A 19,662-nucleotide genomic window follows, 5' to 3' on the forward strand; every position below is an offset into this window, starting at 1 on the left:
GACATTTTGTATAGAGAGCTGCCAGTTTTTCAAGCATTATGTCTCCTCCATCTTTGATTAAATTGACTGTTATTCCATCTCCTCCTGCTGCTTTTCCCCACTTCATGTCTTGCAAGGCCCTTCTGACCTCATCTCTAGTTATGGGAGGAGTTTCTGTATCCTGTTCATTATCGTTCCGAATGGAGTTCTCCTGAGTCCTCTGGGTACTGTACAGGCCAGTATAGCATTCTTCCGGTGCTCTTATTATACCTTTGAGATTGCTTTTGATATTACTCTGCTTATCTTTCAGCGCATACATCTTGGTTTGTCCTATGCCAAGTTTCCTTCTCACTGATCTTAGGCTGCGTCTATTTTTTACGGCTTCCTCAGTCTTTCTCACATTATAATTTCGAATATCACTTATTTTCGCCTTCTTGATCAGTTTTGACAGTTCCGCGAATTCTATCTTATTTCTCGAGTTGTACACTTTCATTTTTTGTTGTTTCTTTATTAGGTCCTTTGTTATTAGGGAGGGCTTGCCTACTGGTTGCCTTGGTGCCTTACCTCCCACTTCAGTTGCTGCCTCTGAAGCCAGCCTCGTTATGGTCACATTCATTAGTTCTATGTCATCATCATCATCTCTCTGTTCTAAGGCTGCAAATTTGTTTGCAAGTACCAACCTAAAATTTTCTGCTTTTACCCTTACTGCCTCTAAGTTGACCTGTTTCTTCCTGACCAATTTTACTCTTTCTTTCTTCAAATTGAGGTGAATCCTAGCCCTCACTAACCTTTGATCACTGCACTTTACCCTACCTATCGCTTCTACATCCTGCACTATACTGGGTTCGGCAGAAGGTATGAAATCAATATTATTCTTTGCTTCACCATTAGGGCTTTCCCACGTCCACTTTCTGTTGCTACGCTTCCTGGAAAGGGTGTTCATTATCCTAAGCTTATTCCTTTCTGCAAATTATACCGGCACCTCTCCTCTAAGGTTTCTAGAATCGACGCCGTAGTTGCCTGTTCGCTCGCCTGCTTTTTCCCCAATTTGCATTGAAGTTGCCCATTACTACTGTATACAGAGTTTGCACTTTTCTCATTGCTAATTCAACATCTTCATAAAACTGATCTACTTCCTCATCGTCGCTGAATGTTGAAGCATAGGCTTGTACTACCTTTAATCTATACTTATTAAGTTTGATTACAACTATGGCTACCCTCTCATTAATGCTGTAGAATTCGTAATGTTGCTCGCTATGTCGTTATGGATTAAGAATCCTAGTCTGTATTGCTTCTTATCAGGGAGACCTCTATAGCAGAGGACATGGCTGTTATTCAGCAATGCATAAGCCTCACCAGTTCTTCTAATCTCACTAAGGTTGATGATATCCCAAACAACGTCAGATAGTTCCTTGAACAGTACTGCTAAGCTAGCCTCCCTCGACAGAGTTTGTCAATTAAAGGTTGACAGTGTCAGTTTCCACTAGCGGCCTGTTTGGACCCAAGAATTCTTAGCACCCTCTGCTGCATTACAGGTCTGACCGCAGCCTTGGACAGGTGCTCTGCAGCTGCTGGGGACTGAGGGCCGTGAGTTAATTGTAAATATCATAGGGGAGGTTCATGTGCACATTCTCCATAGAATGTGTTCTAGGGTGGCGTGTTCTGTCCTACATGGTTTACACAAGTCATCTGGGTACAGTTTGAGGTAGATGCGATGTAGGTGCACTGGTTTGGGGAAGGTTCTGCTTTGAAGTCACCTCAATATTTGTCTAACTTGGAGCTAGGAGGTGGGAACCTGCACCTTGATTTTTGGTAGAAGCAGGTGACGTCACAGAATCGGAAATTTTGTCCCTCTCCTTTCAGGCCTCCCCTCCCATTTCTTCAGGGGAAGCTTCTTCGCAAGTGCGGTAAGTAGGCCGGAATAAACATTTACGCTGCATGACGAGTGCTTTTCAAAGAATAACTTCATATCCTGTTTGGACATGCAAAAGAATAATTGTTTATGATTATTCAAGTCACTCTCATTGGACAAGAAATGCAATATAACATACCATACTTACACACGCTCACTTCTTTTTGAAGTTTGCATGAGGCTTTTTTGTAACTGAATCTGTACAGCTCCTTATGAAAAAAATTCGTGGGGCTGCAACATTCACATGGGGATGGATTACCAACAAAGCTGTTTAGGCTGCATACATGGGCTTCATAAATTATGAAATTATACATGTTTTTCATGCGGCACCACACTACGCCGACACAAGCTGGCCATGATAGCCCCCTGGGAACGCATGCCCGGTACTGCACTGTCTGCAGGATCGGCACACACATTTCTGTCGCCCATCAGACGTAAACCGGCGGTGGTACCCCTGTGGGAATGCATGTGGGGGAATGCATACAGGGGCTAGAGGTAAAAATTTCGCTGTAAAAAATGGTGCACAAGCAACAATGGAGACCAAAGAAAGATGACATGATCAGTGCCATAGTGTCATCTTTTTTTGTCCCCGTTGTTACTTGTGTGCTCTTTTATTTTCATAATGTTGCAACAAGCCCACATCTCCAGTATTCTGTACAGCTCCAGTGCGAAACAGTCCTCACTTCACATTCGTAACGCAAGCTCCATGCAGAGCCAATGTGCCAGCATTTTTTCAATTAGTTCATAAACGAATATCACTAGTTTGGCTAACATTACGAAGATTATCATTAAAGTGCATTAATCTCACCTCTTTCACTTTCATCCTAGCCTCATAATAAGGCCGTGCTTTTTCTACATGGCTTCCCAGCTTTTTGGCAAGTTGATTAATCTTCTGTGATGACTCCGACAGAAGCAGGCGAAAATTTGACCTTGCTTCCTGCAGTGCATCGTGAGAACAGATCAATATTGGTTAGGACAACATATAGTAACTATGAATGAATAATACTGCTGTTGGCATAACTCGCATCATGTGTGTCACTACCATTATGGTTGCACATTTGGTGAATGGTTTATTATGAGGCTCAATAACCTGATCTTGTATAATCAGGCTGTGTACACGTACAGCACTCGACCAGTGTGTCCGATGTAGAATAAATAAAAACCGGAGAGGCATATCCGAGATCAAGAGTATGAAAGTATGCATACGAAAGGTGCGGTGAAAAAAAAAAAATCCTCAATATGCCTTAGCAAGTAACCTTAACAAAAGAGTGCAGTTCAGGTTTCGTATTGCAAACATTACAGTGCATTTGTCAGTTTCAGGTTGTCAGAAAAAGTGCCAAGGTCTTTCTTTTTTCTCTTGTAAAACACCTAGCTGGGTGCTCCTAGCTGTTGGGTGTTTGTAAACTCTCGGCCGGGTCCAAATAGTACTCGGTTCTAGGTAGGCTCTCAAAACTCGATGGTATCAGTGCGTCTTTCCTTGCTTGCGCACAAACATTCTCTCTCAAGCACAGGGCAAACGCTTTCTTCGCACCGCAGCACGCCATGCACTTGCGTGTTCTAGATGCAACTTTCAGCGCGGTAATTTATACCATTTTGTGTGCCCTTGTATCGACCATGTAAGGCGATAGAAACAATGAACTAGCTGCGAGAAAATAACATATACTACTCACATCAAGTTCGATTTCCAGCTTATTTATAAGCTCTGTGGCCGTATTCAGGCGTTCCAGTTCAAACTGCAAAGCGAAAGTGACTCGTCAACACGCGCACACTGCTATCCAGGATGACAATATCTACGTCATTGGCAACAGTGTGAATTATATTCACCTGGACTCGTTGATCGAGGGGCTCCCGATCATCTTGATCACTGCTGTCTGGCAAAGATCCTTCGTCCGAGAACGCGGTGGACATATCGATTTTTGGGCTGGTCCCTCCGCACGAGTTCAGCCACGATCAAGCACGACACGGAAACAGTTATCAGCAGCTAAGGACAGATAAATCGTCTAACGCAACAAGATATTCGTCCATGTTGTCACATGTACATTGCTTTCCTTGTCCTTCCTTGACTTTTTCGCTGACGATGCCGACTTTCCACAGCCATCACAGCGACTTGCTATCTGCCGATGTGCCTGCCTGTTACCTTTAAACATGGCCGACACATTCCTCTCACTAGACAAATCACAACTAGAGCATGAGGTAAGAATGTAATTATCTCATAAAAAATAAGCTATCTAAAAATTTATATTTATACCTGACATAAATTGGCCTATACCTAAAGCTTTATAGTTTGCTGTAAATAAAATCTTGCGTTGATCTAAAAAAAAAAACCCGCTAGGAGTGGCGCTAGCTACATAACTTACTTCAGATACGTTGTAAATTTGTACAGCCACGTGACTCTTTCTCTCTCTCAAAAACATTCAGAGCTCCGAGGAGAGATCCCCGCAGCTGGGAAGTCCTGTTGGGAGCGGACTACTGTGGGCGGCATGGGCGAACTTTGTTTCTGGTTTGGATGCCTATGGTGAATGCTGTCATGTTGGAGAACCACTTCTGAACTCAGGTAAGGGTGCAGCCTGCTTTATTTTTCCCTTCCCAACAATATAGAAGGTGGAGAACGAAAGCTTTTGCACTCGCCATTGGTTGCATCGCCCCTGCCCCAGCCCGCTGCCAGTTCGGTATAGCTTATATGTTTGTTTTTCCTTGTGTGTAATTTTCATTAGAGACGGTCTTCCTCCCTTGTGAAATGGATTTGGTAAGCCTAATAATTGAGAAAGCGTGTCATGCATGCACGCTGAACTTCGCTCTCTGCTACCGTGCATCCGTTCACTAGCAGGCACTGACTTTAGGTCGCCTTGCGAGTTGCTGCGAAACTTATTCCGGCGACTTTGTGAAGGGAGGAAGTGGGGGGGTGTGCTACGGAGCCGTAGGCTCGCTGCAGGCAGGTAATAGACTCAGCATGCGTCAGTATTTGGCCTTCAGATGCTGTTTCCAAGAGGCGGCGTGTTATGCAACTGTTCGGGGCGTTGTGGATACATTCGCTACGTACGCAGCAGAATCTGCCGGTGGTCGTCGCATGAGAAGGCACACATCGCGAGCGCACGCGGCCGTCGCAGTCGGGAGCTTGCTTTGGTGTTATTTCCTTTTTGTTCGTTTTCTTTCCTGTCCGCTTCTTTCACCGCTGACCTGAGCGCTGAAGCGTTTACGGACGGCGCGCCGGCTGCAGCGTCATTCTATGAGAAATAGGACTGCAGCGAGCCGCTGCTGGCGGTGTGTCTGACCCAGCCATAGACCGAGCCTTCTTGTGTCCGAGCAAAACCTGTGATAACTCTTGGCCGTGGAATTTCTTTCTCTATGGCCGTGGTGCGCCGCAGCCGCGTCACTTGTGGTCAGCTGGCGGCCTGTCGCGCTCTCTCGGCCCTTTGACAACATTGGCGCGGCTGCACATATATAATTCGGAAACGGTGCCGTGACAGCTGCCGCACTTTCGTGGCTCCGCGCGCGGTTGTTTTTCCGCTGCTGTACCCAGAATTTGACCAGCCGTGTCCAGCCCGCTGCTTGCCGCGGCGACACGCAAGAAACCTGTCGCGTCGGCGCGCTGATTGAAGGGAAACGCCAGCCGTCGCACCATGCGTTCGCAACCTGACGTTTGGGCGGCCTTCGGGCTCCCTGCAGGCATTCATCGCTGCCGCGACTAGACGCTATTGTGTGTCGGCGGCGAGAGCCTGTCGTCCTCTCTTGAGCGCACACTTTTAACTCGTCGACCCGTTTTATTGATGCATTGTTCTTCCATCTCGGTCTTCTTCCTTCGCCTCCCCGGGCGGGGACAAGTATGCGGCCCGTAATTCGCCTCACTGACTAGCTGGCACGCGGTCTCAAATTGCCGTGACGTCTCTCGGGCCTTCGGTGAAAAGGGCAATCGGCCGGAATATCGGACGCGCTGGCTGTGCTACAAGGAAAGCTTCGTCACATGACTCCTCCACTCGTGGAGTCTGTACGCACGAAGCTGTAGAGGAAAGTTATATTCGGGTGGACGCGCAAATAGCAGCGACGCGTTCTGAGTGAACGCTCCTGAAAGCGAGTCGAACTTGCCCTAGGGACGGGCGAAACTGACAAGCCTGCGTGACAAGCTTCGGCGGTAACTCCGTGCGAAAATACACATTGTACTACACCTGTGTGAAGCAAACAAGAAATTACTTCTGGCGCCCGAACTGATGTGAGTGCACACCAATGCTCTGCTAGGTTGCACACCAATGCTCTGCTAGGTTGCACACCAATGCTCTGCTAGGTTGCACACATCTGCACATATTACTGGCACCCTTTAGCATCTACTATGTAGCTGCTGCTGATGGTTAAACGTGCCTTCATTTTTAATGTTTCTTAGTCCCAGTGATTGGGTGGCACATCTTCCCACCCAGTTTTAGCTACTTCTAAAGGGCCATGGATAGGAAAACGGTCAGCATTGTCAACCATGATCGTGTGCTACGAATCTACCTAGGCATGTGCACATTTCATTCCATATAAGAATAGGTTCTTTCGTGACTCACTATTCTTGTTGCTGCAAGATATTTATGCAGCCATGCACGCTCCATTAACTTTTGCACTTTTCAATGGACCCCAAACAGTACAATTCAAGTTAGCTTGAGTGCTAAGTTATTGCCATTGTTTTTGCAGTGCCTTGTTGTCACTGGAAAAGGTGATATGGTAGTCGGGAAAACATGCCTGATAATGAAGGAATGTATTCAGTCATGGCAAATGTATGTACCCAGCAATAACTATTTCCTTGAGCAAAAATAGAACATAGCTGACGCTAACACAGCATCAGCAGAGTAGCATATGCCAACAAAACTCGTTTGACAAATGTGCTTATTGTTGCAGCTTTATGTGGATTTATTTACTTACAATTATTCTCAAGGTCAGAAAACATCAGAGAGCAGTGGCTACCCAAAATAGCTGTACTAGCTTATGATGAGTGTCAAACGAAATGTTTTCATGAGCACAGTCATGGAGAACTATTGTAAAAAAGTGTATAAGCATAACAATAAAAACATAGGCAAACCTAGTAACTATCCAGTATGATCATTTAAAATGTTAGCTAATACTTTCACAAATGCATTGTGATTTTCGATGGGGACTAGTGATGTGGGAAGGGGTTCCAAGTGTCCTAGAAAAAAAGTTGCACATGTATGGTTGTTGTCATGTGTTCCCTTTATTGTGGATTTGGAAAAGTCTAGAGAACTCCAACCCTTTTTTTTCCTTTGTGAGGGTCTGTCTGTCCGTGTACCGTAATTCCTGCATCCTGTTCTTTGTTGTTCTACTCCAACCCGGCAGTGTGCGATAGCCAGTTGCTTCTCTTGCTCCATTAGAAGCCTGTGCCACGCATTACCTACCTGTCCTGGTCACGTCTCATGGCGTCCTCCTCGCTCCTCCCCACTTCGTGCCTTGCCCCATCTTCCGGATTTTCTTTCCTTTGCCTTTTGCGCAACTCTTGTTTTCACTTATGCCAACTGAGAAGGGAGGAGGTCACGCGCTCCTTTGCCAACCTTGAGCAACCAGCCACTCTCTCTGTGCCCAACTTCAAGTGCCTTAGCAAACTTGGACTGTCCTTGAAAAAAGAGCCACGCAATTTCTTGCACATCTCAGGAAGGGATTTGGCTTGAATTACAAGTAAGGAGCTTGAACTTGAGGCGAGATATGCAATGCATTCAGAATTTCTGTTGGTCTTGGTTGTTTGATTCATCCTTATATTGTAAATATTGCAGCCTCCTATTTGTTATTTTTGCAGTTGTAGAGTAGCTTTCTAATGTTGTTTAGATATGATTTTAGGTCGTACTATATGAAAGAGAAAATGTTGTATCATTGACTGATTAATATCCTTACGTTTGCCTCATTAGAATTGACAGCATGCTTTCTTTGCGTGTAGGTTCTGAACTATAAAGTTTGAATTGGTTTGCCATTGTCAAAGCCAAGTACTATAGTTCAAACCTGTCTGATTTAATTGATCTGTCACATGCAGTTCACAGATTTGAACAGATAGCTGACAAAGTTTGCGTGAATTCATTTATGTGGAAAGCAAGCCTACAAAACATGAACGAAAGGAAGATTTTCTTGTTTTGCATGCCTGTCTTTCTGTAACATGAGAATGATGTAATTGCATCATTTTTTTTTGTGAGGCCTTTTGTAAGCTTCAACTGCTTTAAATTAAAATTCCATAAACATATTTTTAAATATTTGTGGAACTATAATAACAAAAATTTAATAAATGCAGCAGATTCAATTCATTTGGCAGTTGACTTCTATCAAATCTTTCATTATCTAGGACACCTTGCATTATCTGAAGTCTGATGTTTTGGCAGTTGTCCTTTGTTTATGGCTATCAAGTGTTTATTTTAGGTTACTCTTACATATAAAAAAACAGACTCCATGTTGTTAGCATACCCACTTCAACTCGATACCCATTACGTAGTAAAATCAGAAAAATACCATTTACGCGTACTAACTATGGACGTCGGGATATAAACTGTCAAATACCAAGGCTACTAAACATTGTTGCGCAAAAAATTGATTTTTATGCACCTCATTTTAAGCTATGTATAAAAAGCCTTCTTATAATCAAATTACTTATACATGAAATGCTATCGCATTAAAATTTTTTTTATGCACTATATATGTATGCTGTAATCTCCGCTGTAATGTGCAAAAATTGAAGCATAATATGTCTTTTCACATAGTCATTGTATAATGTACAAATAATCTTGTTTATTTGTATTTTCTACATCGTTCTTGCTCGTTCCTGTTATATTTACTTTTTTCGTACATTGAATTATCATGTAATCCAAATGCGCTTAAGAGCAAGAGCCCCTCTCAGGCCATATGGCCTTTAGCTCTTGTTTCCTCTTTCTGTAACAAAAAAAGAAAAACTGCATCCACTGCGAAAAACTGCGAACTGCACCACGTCCAGGTCCTGGAGAAATTGGCCATAATGTATATATAATATGCAATAAGGCTCATTTATAGTATGAGTGGCAGAAGTGAAATTCCCTAAGCAGTAAATTTTCTTCCAAGGAAATTTTTTTGTCGTAAGCAAAAAACTTCCCGAACGTGGGCCAATCCCGGAGATAGTGCAATACCAGCCCGACCCGCGGCTAGGCAAAGCAGGCTTTAAGCACTGCCCATACGTGAGCCGATCCCAAAGATAGTGAAATGCCAGGCCAACTGGCGGCGGAGGTGAAGTAGGCGTAAACACTCCCCATACGTGGGCCGATCCTGAAGATAGTTCCATGTGCCAGGCCAACCCGTGGCAGAGTTGAAGCAGGCATTAATTAAGCACTTCCATACGTGAGCCGATACCGAAGATAGGGCGATGTCAGGCCGACGCCTGGTGGACGGGCAGTTCGCCATGAAGGGACCTGCATACACAGCTTCACTTCTCATTCTTCAGAGTGGAAGGGCGCTGAGATTTTTTTTATATATATACTTGTGCAGTGTAAGTACACTCAACAAGGTTGTAGCACTCAATGTTGTTGCAGTCCCCAATGTAGGCCAGTATTCTAAGACAACCATTTTCAGGGAGACCTTCACTCTTGCGAGATTTGGCATGGCTATCATTGAAGGTGTTGGCCTCTCCAGATGTCGCCATTCCTGGCACAATGCCAAGCACGCATTCTTGGCGCAGGGCCTAGAATGCTGTTGCCCATAGACGAGGTACCAATGCAACCGGAACTAGGGGTGTGAAATCTTGCAAAAGTGACATCTCTGAAACTGATTGCTCGAGAATACTGTCCCCTTTTTAAGACGCTATAAAGGATTGCAACTTTACTTTACTGTTTAATAAGCCATGTTGCTTTTGATGTCTTGTTCCTATTGTTTTATTATTTCATCTTCAAATTTTTAGTTGTGCAGTAGCTAGAATAAAAAGCTTGCAGATAGGGCACATTTGTTCTGTGCTAATAAAGCACGGGAAATACTGCTTGTTGCAATTGTAAAGCAGTGTGGTCACTGGTGAACTACCACGCATGCACTAGTCGTGAAGGTATGGTTCACATAGTATCATAATGGAATAACATGATTGGGCACTATGTCTACATTGGCTCCCAACTGAGCGTCCACAAATTACTTCGGTTGCCACACGCACTGGCAAATTTTAATAGAGAAGCCCACCTTCTAGTTTGTTTCCTCACGTTTTGATTGCACACTGGCATGAGTGTGGGCATGTTGTCATTAATTTATGGAAGTGCTGTATGTAAAATAAGCGAGCACTGGCACTTGCATCTCAGGTGCTACGCAGTAGCATGACAAATTGTTTGAAAACATGTTTTTCTGCTTGCACAATTGTGTACAGACGTCAGAAAAAGTAAAACATATCTTGGTTTTAGGAACAGGTCTTGTCAAGCATATCTCTAACATTCAAAGACAGAATGCATAGATTGTATTAGGCTTAATTTCTAGGTTACACTACGTACGTTACAAATGTCAGTCTTGCCATCGGTAGATCAATATACCGAAAAAGGTTCGAAAATGAAAGATTTGGTGGTGCTGTTTTTATATATTTTGGACCAACCAACTATGACATCATAAATTTTGGCATTGTCTGCTTTCTGCTAGTTAATAATTAGTGAGTGTAAATTACAAAATGAGAAATTTGTCTGTCACAGTTAACTTTTGTTGGCTTTTGCTGCAGAGAAAGGAAAGGACCCAAATGCATCAGGCTACATTGAAAGCTACAATGTCATTGATGTTGCCAATTTTACTGTCCGCAACAAGATTTTCAGACAAAGGTTTAGCCTTTACCTTCATTTGAAAGAACGCTTCCATCGTAAAGATGCACTTAATATCTCGAAAGTGATTTACACATTAGGGCATTTCTCTTGAGTGCAAGCATGCACCTTTAAAATAGCAATAGTCAAATCTCAGTTCAATGAAGTGGTTTTGATTCTTCGGCTCATATTCATAAATCTTAGTGTTGAAAAGCTCAAAAGCATTGAAATCGACCAAACGCCTTGCCTGGTTCCTAACATGTTGAGAGAAAATTAGTAAGAAAAGTCGGGTCTCAAGGTAACCTGTTTTGTCTGCCGTAAAGTTTATTCAAGTTTTGCTACAGTAAACTCAACACCAGGCCTGTTTGAGATGGACCGTTTTCCTCTTACGAAACTGCTCATTGCAGGGTATTTGGTTTTGCACTCTTAGCATCACATCTTTTCTATGCAGCCATAGTCCATAACTTTTTTGTCTGTGCATTCAAAAATTTAACAATTCTTTTACTCTTAAATGTTATTTGCATGACTGTTTTTGATTTAATGGTATTTGAAACTACATTGCACTGATTTTTATTGCACATCGTCACACCTGTTTAGTGGCTGTGGCCTTGTTACTGGATAGCATGAGGTCATAGGTTCGATTCCTTATGTCTGCAATCGCATTCCAGTGGGGATAGAATGTAAAAGTGTTTGTCTACCAGTCAATCAGTGTAATGAAAGAACCCTACGAAGTCAAAATTATTTTGTAGCCCTCCACATCTTGTGATGTTACTCTGTCGCTTAAGCCGTGGTCTCTCGCCTGCTTTTGTAGACATTTGCTTTTTGCAGTAGGTAATCTGCTGACATGAGTGGAAAATATTTTGCCTTTGGCTAGATTAGTGTTATTTATTACAACAATCAGAGTTGAGTGAAATTTCCTTATGTTGACATCTGTGCACATTGTGGACAGATGAGTTGTGTATGGAGCAATTCAAATGAGAACTAAAAAATTGAGCTTTTTGTGAATGGATACCATATAGTACTTTTAAATTAGGCACCGTCAGTCTTTTGCCCATGAAGGCTGGTTATGGAAACAATGCATGCTTAATTATTCGTTAGGAGTGGCGTGCTAGGTGTACTCTGAATTTAGTCAGGAGTGAAAGTGTGTGGACCACTACACCAGCAAGAAATTTATATTTGTTGTAATGCAGTTGGGCAACATGAAAGGGTCTCAATACATTGCCTTAGTCAAAGAGGTACCATATATGCATATATAAAATACATGGGGGTACAAGTCAGGAGCATCAGCAACACGATTATATTATGCTTATTGACTCTTAGTACCGATCACTGAAAAGTGAGAACATCATTATACAACAATTAATGGCACATTAGTAATTAGGAAAAGATGGCTTTTACATTGGACCTTAAGCTTGCTGGATCACGGATGTTCACGATGTGCTCCGCAGGACCATTCCAGTGAATGATAGCCTATGGCAAAGCGGATGAATTAAATGCAGTGGTTCTACCAGTAATGCATTGAAGCTTAGAGGGTTGTGTAAACGACATGAGGTATGGTAAGGTTGTACAATAGGCAGCGTTGAATGATTGGCACTATAGGCTGTCTTGTGAAATACAGATTAGGGTGACTAATGTCCATGATTGCCATGTGGAAAAAGCGATGATTTAATGTTTGTTAGACTCGAGTGGCAGTTATTTCTGGAAATTAACTGTGCGGGATGATTTTGAACCAATTCAAGGGAATTAAATAAGCCTGACGAGGTGACCAAATGGGTGATGTGCGCTTGAGTTGCAGACGAACAAATGTTGTATAGGTGAGTTTACAGGCAGTTGCAGGAGTTCCATGGAAATTGTTTTAGATACCATGATGCTTTAGCTGTTTCTTTTAATAAACATTTTAACAGCTTTCTGTATGGGAGTGGACCAGCAGAGGTTACTCAGGAAAGGAGCACTGAAGTATATATATGAACACATGTAGGACACTAAGGTATTATTGAGCAATTAATTGGAGGGAGTTGACTTTTATCTGGCTGAATGTCAATAAATTGCATATTTTTATGTTAAGTGGCATTTGCGATGATGTGCACCAAGTGGTTGTGTGATCGAGGTCACTTTAAAGCACTAGGTGATCTGAAGATGAACAGATTTTGCGGTGAATTATGTACTCATCTGCAAACAAACGAATGGTTGATTTAATGTTACATAGCAGGTCGTTAGTGTAAATGAGGAACAGCAATGGGCCCAGAATGCTTCCTTGAGGTACACCAGATAGTACATCACTAAATGGACATGAGTGACTTAACAACTATGGACTGTTTGCAAGATGACAAGAACTTCCTTATCCATGAGGTTGTTAATGAGTCTAGGTTAAGGAATGGGATTTTTGGTATTAAACATGAATACATGACATGGCCAAATGCTTCTTGGAAGTCTTTTATACTTCAATATGCAATCTGTTTGAATGTTCTGGCCCATACAGTGTAGCAGTTTGTTAGCAAATTCCATTAGTTGAGTCTCATGTGAAAAGCCTTTCCTGAACCCAAGCTGGTTAGTAAAAAAAATACTATCGAGATGCTGCACAATGCTTTATACAGTCTATTCAAGGGTCTTGCATGGGACTAATGTCAATGATGTGGAGTGAAAATTACGTGTATTCGTGACTGGAAAATTTTGCCAATTTTCATGTCCTTTGGTATTTCTCCAGCTAGCAACTGACAAAACATATGAAAGAGAATGTTGCTTGAATGTATGACAGTACTTTTGGGAGTTTTTGTACCTATGGTAACACCGGCGAAAATTGATATCTTAAGACTGTTTATCAATGCTGCAAATACCAGTGACACAGTATCTGCTGCAGTATTAATTTCTATGGGGCTCGTGTATTGGTAACCTACATCTGTTGATGGTAGAATGGTCTTCCTGCAGGTGAAACTTGCCAAGGTTGACGACTGAGCGTGTAGGTATAGCATATTAGAGGTTGGATTGTGCAACATTTTGACAAGACACACAGAAGACACACACCACAGAATGCTACTTGCAACTATCGTTTTATTCCCTTGTGAGTGGAATAAATACAGGAAGATACTCGGGCGGAGGGGTGGGGTAGCGACAAAGAACATAAACAAAAAGAAATGTTTTGACAAACATGGCCATCTACCAACGCCAAGCCGGCTTTGTCACGTGATCGTTTTTGCTGCACTTGACATCGCAAAAAAGGAACAGGATACGAAATTTCAGATAAGCGCGTGAGGAAATCTAATTCCTTTGCACTGAGGGAGACTGAGGACGTGCTCAGGCACATACTCCCCGAATGCGCAATCTCAGCGGCTTCAATTATCTCTCGCGTTATTTGGCTGCCATCTTTGCTCACAATCTTACAGTTCTTAAATTCTTCAGTGTTCCTGCAGGAACACTGAAGCAACATAATTATCGAATATAAGTGGGCATACTTCTCGATTAACTAGAGCACCAGTCTCATTCAACAAGGGAAAAAGAGCTGATGTGTTAGTAGGCAATATCGTTTTCCATAATTTTTTGATGTTGTGCGCCATAAGCGATTGAAGGTCGCGGGAATATTTGAACTTGGCTTTACCGATGGCACCGCCATATTTTTTATTGCCCGTTTTACATGTCTGCCATGAAGCTGGTGTGCCAAGGCATTTGGCAGAATTGAAAAGTCGCTTTCTCTTGTTGTTTAGTGCATGCAGCGTCCGGTGAAACCATGGTTTAGTTGCGTTCATGCAAAAGGAGTGTAATGGTAGGAGTGTATTAATTCCAGTAAAGAATGTTTGAATAAAGGCCAATTGTCATAGCGAATGCTGAGAAAACGTCGGAAAGTATGTGTTGCAAAATATTTGCCAGCCAAGATTAGTCGCATTGTAGTAATCAGCACGGTTATAATAAAGAATGTGTATATGCTAGTGCATGTGTGCATTGTGTGCCTGAAGAAATGAAAAGTGAAATTAATTAAGCTGGGAAATTAAGCAGCACATGATCACTAAATCTCTCAGAACAAGAAATAGCACTAATACTGTCAGTAACTGACCTGAAGACGAGGTCAAGCATGTTTCCTTGGGTAGGCTGATGAACTAGTTGACCAATGAGAAATCGATCGAGAGTTAACTAAGGGAAATTAGCGCCGTCACACATTCGAGAACTTAAGCTTGACCAATCAATTTCGAGATAGTTGAAGTTGCCAAGTAGGAAATGCTTGCATTTAGAAATTTAGGTTTTATTTTAGTGAGATTATCATGCAAATCGGAGACGAGATTGGGTACTATCTGGTGGTCTAACAGACTGTCGGTTTCACCTGAAAGGCGAAGCAGCAATTGCAGTTGCAAATTACTGGACAGCTAGCTATACGATATAAGGATAGTAGTTTTATCGGCCATATTTCTTTGTAAACATAGGCATACTAAATTAAATTAACAAGCATGGTATCATGCACGCACAAGCAAGCATGGAACACATCTCGCTCAATGATCGTAGAAACTCACTGTCATAACACTGGAGCGACTAAGCGTGGCATCAGCAGCAAGCAAAATGGCCTTTGTGCTGCATATTGCATCAACACGAACTAAGCTGCAAAAACACAGTGCGCGGCCGGACTCTGTCCCCGTCACAGATGACTTTCAAGACGCAGCGGCCCGGGCGTGCGCACGCAGCTGCCTGGAGAGCACCTCTCCCCCAAACCCCTTCCTTGGCATAACTGAACGAGGCGCACTATCCTCGCCACTTTCCTGACCTGCGTGTGCGAGATTGAGATGATCTTATTGCTCTTGGACCTTTTGTGGAACCTCGCGACAGCAGAAATGCACCTGAAATGCACCTGGAATGGCAATGTGATGCAAGCCCACAAAATCTCTGACTGGGAATATGAATGGGAAAGAACGTTCTATGCCATTTTACTGCAGTCGGCACCCCACCTCCCCATTTGTCACTCCTATCATTTTGGTAGATGGTGAAGTTATTCAGATCAGGCAGGGCTTCGTCGTTCCTAATGTCTTGATGCAACCACATTTCAGTTAGTACTAAAATGTAAGATTTACAGTTTTCTTCCAGATATGAACAACGCTCAGTACATTTAGGATGTTGCGTATGTTAGTGAAACGGAGATCAGTGTGCACTGCTATGATAAAGCATCAATCTTTTTTTCTCTGGCGACACGTGTCGCCAAGCTATGCCTTTGCTGTGTTGAAGATAGTATTACGTCATTGTTAGCGGTGTCGTACACGTAAACACTGTCATTTATTCTTCGCTTATCGACATTAAGCTTGTATGCAACTTTTTTGGTTTGGTGACTTCTTCCCAGTCAGTCGCATCTGGAATGAAAAATCTTCCTGCACCGCAAGGTCGGTACCTTTGAGCTTGGGGCCGTTTCCTATGACCTGTTCCTTACGTTTAAAGAATGTGAATTTGGCCATCACTGGCCTGTATTTTCCCAAGTTGTATTTACCAATGTGGTGTGTCCGTTCTATTTGGGGTGAATCAGTTGTAATGTCCAGTTTGTCCTTGCAGAGGCAAATGATTTTCAGCACTTCACTACAACGCAGAAATATCATCGGGGAACGCCAAAAAACAGCAAGTTGCTACGTCAAAGCCGGTTTCCCGCTTCGTTACAATGAGATTTAATTGTTCTGAGCTGATAAGATATGCTATTGGAACCGCACCAGGAGAAGCAGCTGAGAACGTTGCATGGTGGTTTTTTAAGTCTGAAACGTTGACTTCAACAATGTGGAGCCTAGAAGAAGATTGCTCCAGTTGAATATGTAGTGACGCTTGCCATAGCTTCAACTCTCTCTAATCGCTTCAATTATATATATAAAGAAATTGCACTTAGTGCAGCAAGTTGGCTTTCATGCGCTTTATTTGTTTTATATCGTGGTTGTTGAATAAGAGGGGCAAAGCGTGTAGCGATGGCACCTGTGCACGACGGCACCTGTGGCCTGTGCCTCTGCAGTTGTAACGTCACATGCATCGCAGATGCTGGCACGGTTACAGCAGCTGTTGTGACAGATGCATGGGAGGTGCAGTGACCACAGTGGCATTTGTGTCTGTGTAGTATGGTGCTGTATGGAAACAATGTAAAATTTCATAATGTGTGCAACCCATGTGTGAAGCCTAAACAGCTGGTAATCCATCCCAATATGAGTGTTGTGGCCCCACGAATTTATGTTCCGTTGTTATGGTGGAAAAGGACACATTTCAACATGCCCAGTCATTCTGCCTTGACAGCCTCCTGCAAAAGGTTCAGTTAGGCAGCGTAATATGTTCCATTCACTGTTTCAACCTTTCTGAAGTACTCAATCAGGGTAATCCTCGCTTACCAAGAAACAGACCATTAGCTTGCCAGCTAATTGGATTGACTTGAATTTTTGCGCGCATGAGGAAGAAGGAATGTTTCCACTGTTTTTTATTGCACCTTTGACTTTAGCGGCAGGTCGTGTACCTATGCTACGTCCATGGTAAAAAATTGTTTGAGAAAATTTGCAGGATCAGCCTCAAGGAGGTGAAATTTGCAGCAGACATGAACCGTCCCTGGTGTTTGTTTGCTGCGGTCATTTTTGGGACCTGCCATCTTAAATACATGTCCAGTACAACTGCTAGGATGTGTCCGACTTGTTCCTATGACAACGCCGCTTTTGCTGTGATGAAACATTGTCGCACATCTGTCTGCCATTGTGATACCCGAATTTGTTGTTTTAGTTGTTTTATGTGGTACTGGCAGTTCATGGCCTTCCACAGCGAGGGACATCTCGGACAGAGCGGTTCCCCCTCTTTGATTCAGCCACCCACTTTTTGACAGTGGAATAGGATAGGGCATTCTGTTTGTCACATCATTATGTATGCCCTGGCCACTCATGCCCTTTTTCAGCAGGTTTTGTATAATTGCATGTTTGCTCAATTTATTCATTTGTCAGATAATGCTCACCTTCTCCTTATTCTTAAATATTTGAAACAAAGAATTTGCTGTGAGCAAGAAATGTGGAATGGGCTTTTGCAAACAAATCTACTATGAGCTGCAAAACTATCGTTCGACTGCAACAAATTCTTAATGGTTAGGCCGAGAAGTTCTCAATTGCCCCTCGTAGATAACTTCAATATGTATCCCTCTATTCATCTAATGTCCTTTTCCATGGACAAGGCTTTATTTGGCATGGACTAAGAGCATTCATTTAGATTAGTAACTATGTTGGAAATAAAAAGCGCAACCCAAATACTTCCATTCTTGTTTGGTGGTGGGCATGGTGGTAGTGTTAGTGCCTGACAGCTAATTTTTCAGTCTTTTTCTTACTGTTCTTAAATCTTCGTTATCTCTGAAGATGTCTAAAATGTAGTGTACACATGTCTATTTTTAATTTGTTTAGGCTGGTTCTTTTATGTATATATCTCTTAAATGAACTGCTCCACATGTTTCTGGCTTAATTTTGTCAAACTGTTTATACAATAAGCTTCTTCTGAGTCCTGCTGGTATGCTGGCATGAATTCATCTGGGAGCCCTTAATCTAGCCCTAGGTTGGTAATTGGAAGAGGAAATGAACGTTCATTTTTCTTTTATTTTGTGCCAGAACCCCAATGCCAGTCTGCCAGTGTGATGCTACGTATTTCAAATTTTTATTTCATTCTGTCAAGGTACAGACAGGACTATGGCAAAAAGCTGTTTTTTTTTTTTTTTTCAAAGCAGCTTCACTAGTTCACAGCCCCAGATTCTTTTCCTATTTGCACCACATTGGCTCAGTTGAAGTTCCAGAACCTTGCCAAGTTCACTCCTTGGCCCCTTTGAACAGAATGTAGCCCATTTTTACTGAAGAGCAATGAACTAGGCCCCAGCGGAAGTGTGATAATTCATGTTGCAGAAGCTGATTCAAAAGCCTCAAAGCGGCAGTGCCACCTGTATTTTCTTTCTGTGCCTTTTCTGGCTTTCCCAGTGTTCTCTCACTGCAAGAATGGTATGGGTATTTTGGAAGTGCAACTTCTTAACACGGCACTGGTAAAAGAATTTTTCTCTTGTCACTCGAAGCAAAGATGTCATTTGCATAGTGCCCATGAAATTTTTTACTAGCATTGTAGTTGTAGATGAATGTTAGGAAAGATTAACACAGGCTGTAAATTATGCAGTAAGGTAATGCAATACTACTACCAGAGGCATGGCACATGGTGCAACTCAGATAAACAGCAGGGACATAGAATTAGATGGTGCATCATCCTACGAGTATATACTATATTTGGAGATGAGTTCAAGTATGGTTCTTGTATAAACACTTGTACACTGTGAAGAAGTATGTATTGATAGGATTGTCATGACTATCCTATAAACGTGTATGGATGTGTCTGCAAGTGTATACTTGGAAAACAGTGCTGTATCCACATTTCTTAATTCCCATGGTTTGTTTAAACTGTGCTGGGCATGTAACATATCACAATTCCAACTTGCCCAAATAAGCACCACATTAACCAAAATTGCTTTTTTGTTTTTTTTTTTTTTTTACCCTCCAGGTGTGGCATCATCCTCCAAGATCTGCCTTGTGAATAGTGTTCTTGTGTATGTAAATATAACCACTCATCATGATCAAGCAGTCTTCCTTCCTTAAGTGGGCCCAAAACAACAAGAATTCCGTCAAAAGCAGTGAGTACATGGGAGCATTTCAGAAAGTGTGCAGGTTATGTAAAAGTGTCAATTTGCCCATTTTCTGGTCTTCATGCATGTTCATGTTCACTGTGGTTTTTGTTGCTCTTTGTAATAAGTAGTGGGAATTTGCTGTAATTCACTTCTGCTACTACTACTGGGAGTAGGTTCCACACAATTCTTTCATTCTGAACAGTTAAGATTCAACCCAAACAACATTTACTGGGTACTATTGCGTGAATGAGTACTTTGCTGCATAAACTCTTTTAAGTTATCCTCTTGTTATTGTGTAGTTAATTGCAGAATGCATAAATGTACAAAGTTCTTGTGGGAGACTAATGTTTGCGCAAGTAGAATGTGTATCAGAGCAAAATTTGCATAAGTAAACTCCTTCTTAT

At 42.4% G+C, this 19,662-nt stretch overlaps 2 protein-coding genes across 4 annotated transcripts in view; one reads left to right on the plus strand and one right to left on the minus strand.

The window, feature by feature from the left end:
• LOC135913348 (SH3 domain-binding protein 5-like) overlaps positions 1 to 4,046 on the minus strand; it is a 38,655-nt gene extending 34,609 nt beyond the window's left edge. For both annotated transcript variants that reach the window (XM_065445943.1, XM_065445942.1), the window contains exons 1-3: positions 3,716 to 4,046; positions 3,562 to 3,624; positions 2,700 to 2,828 (exon numbers count right to left, since the gene is read on the minus strand). In XM_065445943.1, the coding sequence (XP_065302015.1) occupies positions 2,700 to 2,828; positions 3,562 to 3,624; positions 3,716 to 3,799 (276 nt within the window). In that variant the 5' untranslated portion in view covers positions 3,800 to 4,046. The remainder of the gene's footprint in view (positions 1 to 2,699; positions 2,829 to 3,561; positions 3,625 to 3,715) is intronic.
• Positions 4,047 to 4,309: 263 nt separating this feature from the next.
• LOC135913349 (PTB domain-containing engulfment adapter protein 1-like) overlaps positions 4,310 to 19,662 on the plus strand; it is a 54,056-nt gene continuing 38,703 nt past the window's right edge. For both annotated transcript variants that reach the window (XM_065445944.1, XM_065445945.1), the window contains exons 1-2: positions 4,310 to 4,445; positions 19,135 to 19,264. In XM_065445944.1, the coding sequence (XP_065302016.1) occupies positions 19,204 to 19,264 (61 nt within the window). In that variant the 5' untranslated portion in view covers positions 4,310 to 4,445; positions 19,135 to 19,203. The remainder of the gene's footprint in view (positions 4,446 to 19,134; positions 19,265 to 19,662) is intronic.

Source organism: Dermacentor albipictus, chromosome 4, assembly GCF_038994185.2.
Source record: "Dermacentor albipictus isolate Rhodes 1998 colony chromosome 4, USDA_Dalb.pri_finalv2, whole genome shotgun sequence".
In the NCBI taxonomy this organism is placed as follows: domain Eukaryota; kingdom Metazoa; phylum Arthropoda; class Arachnida; order Ixodida; family Ixodidae; genus Dermacentor; species Dermacentor albipictus.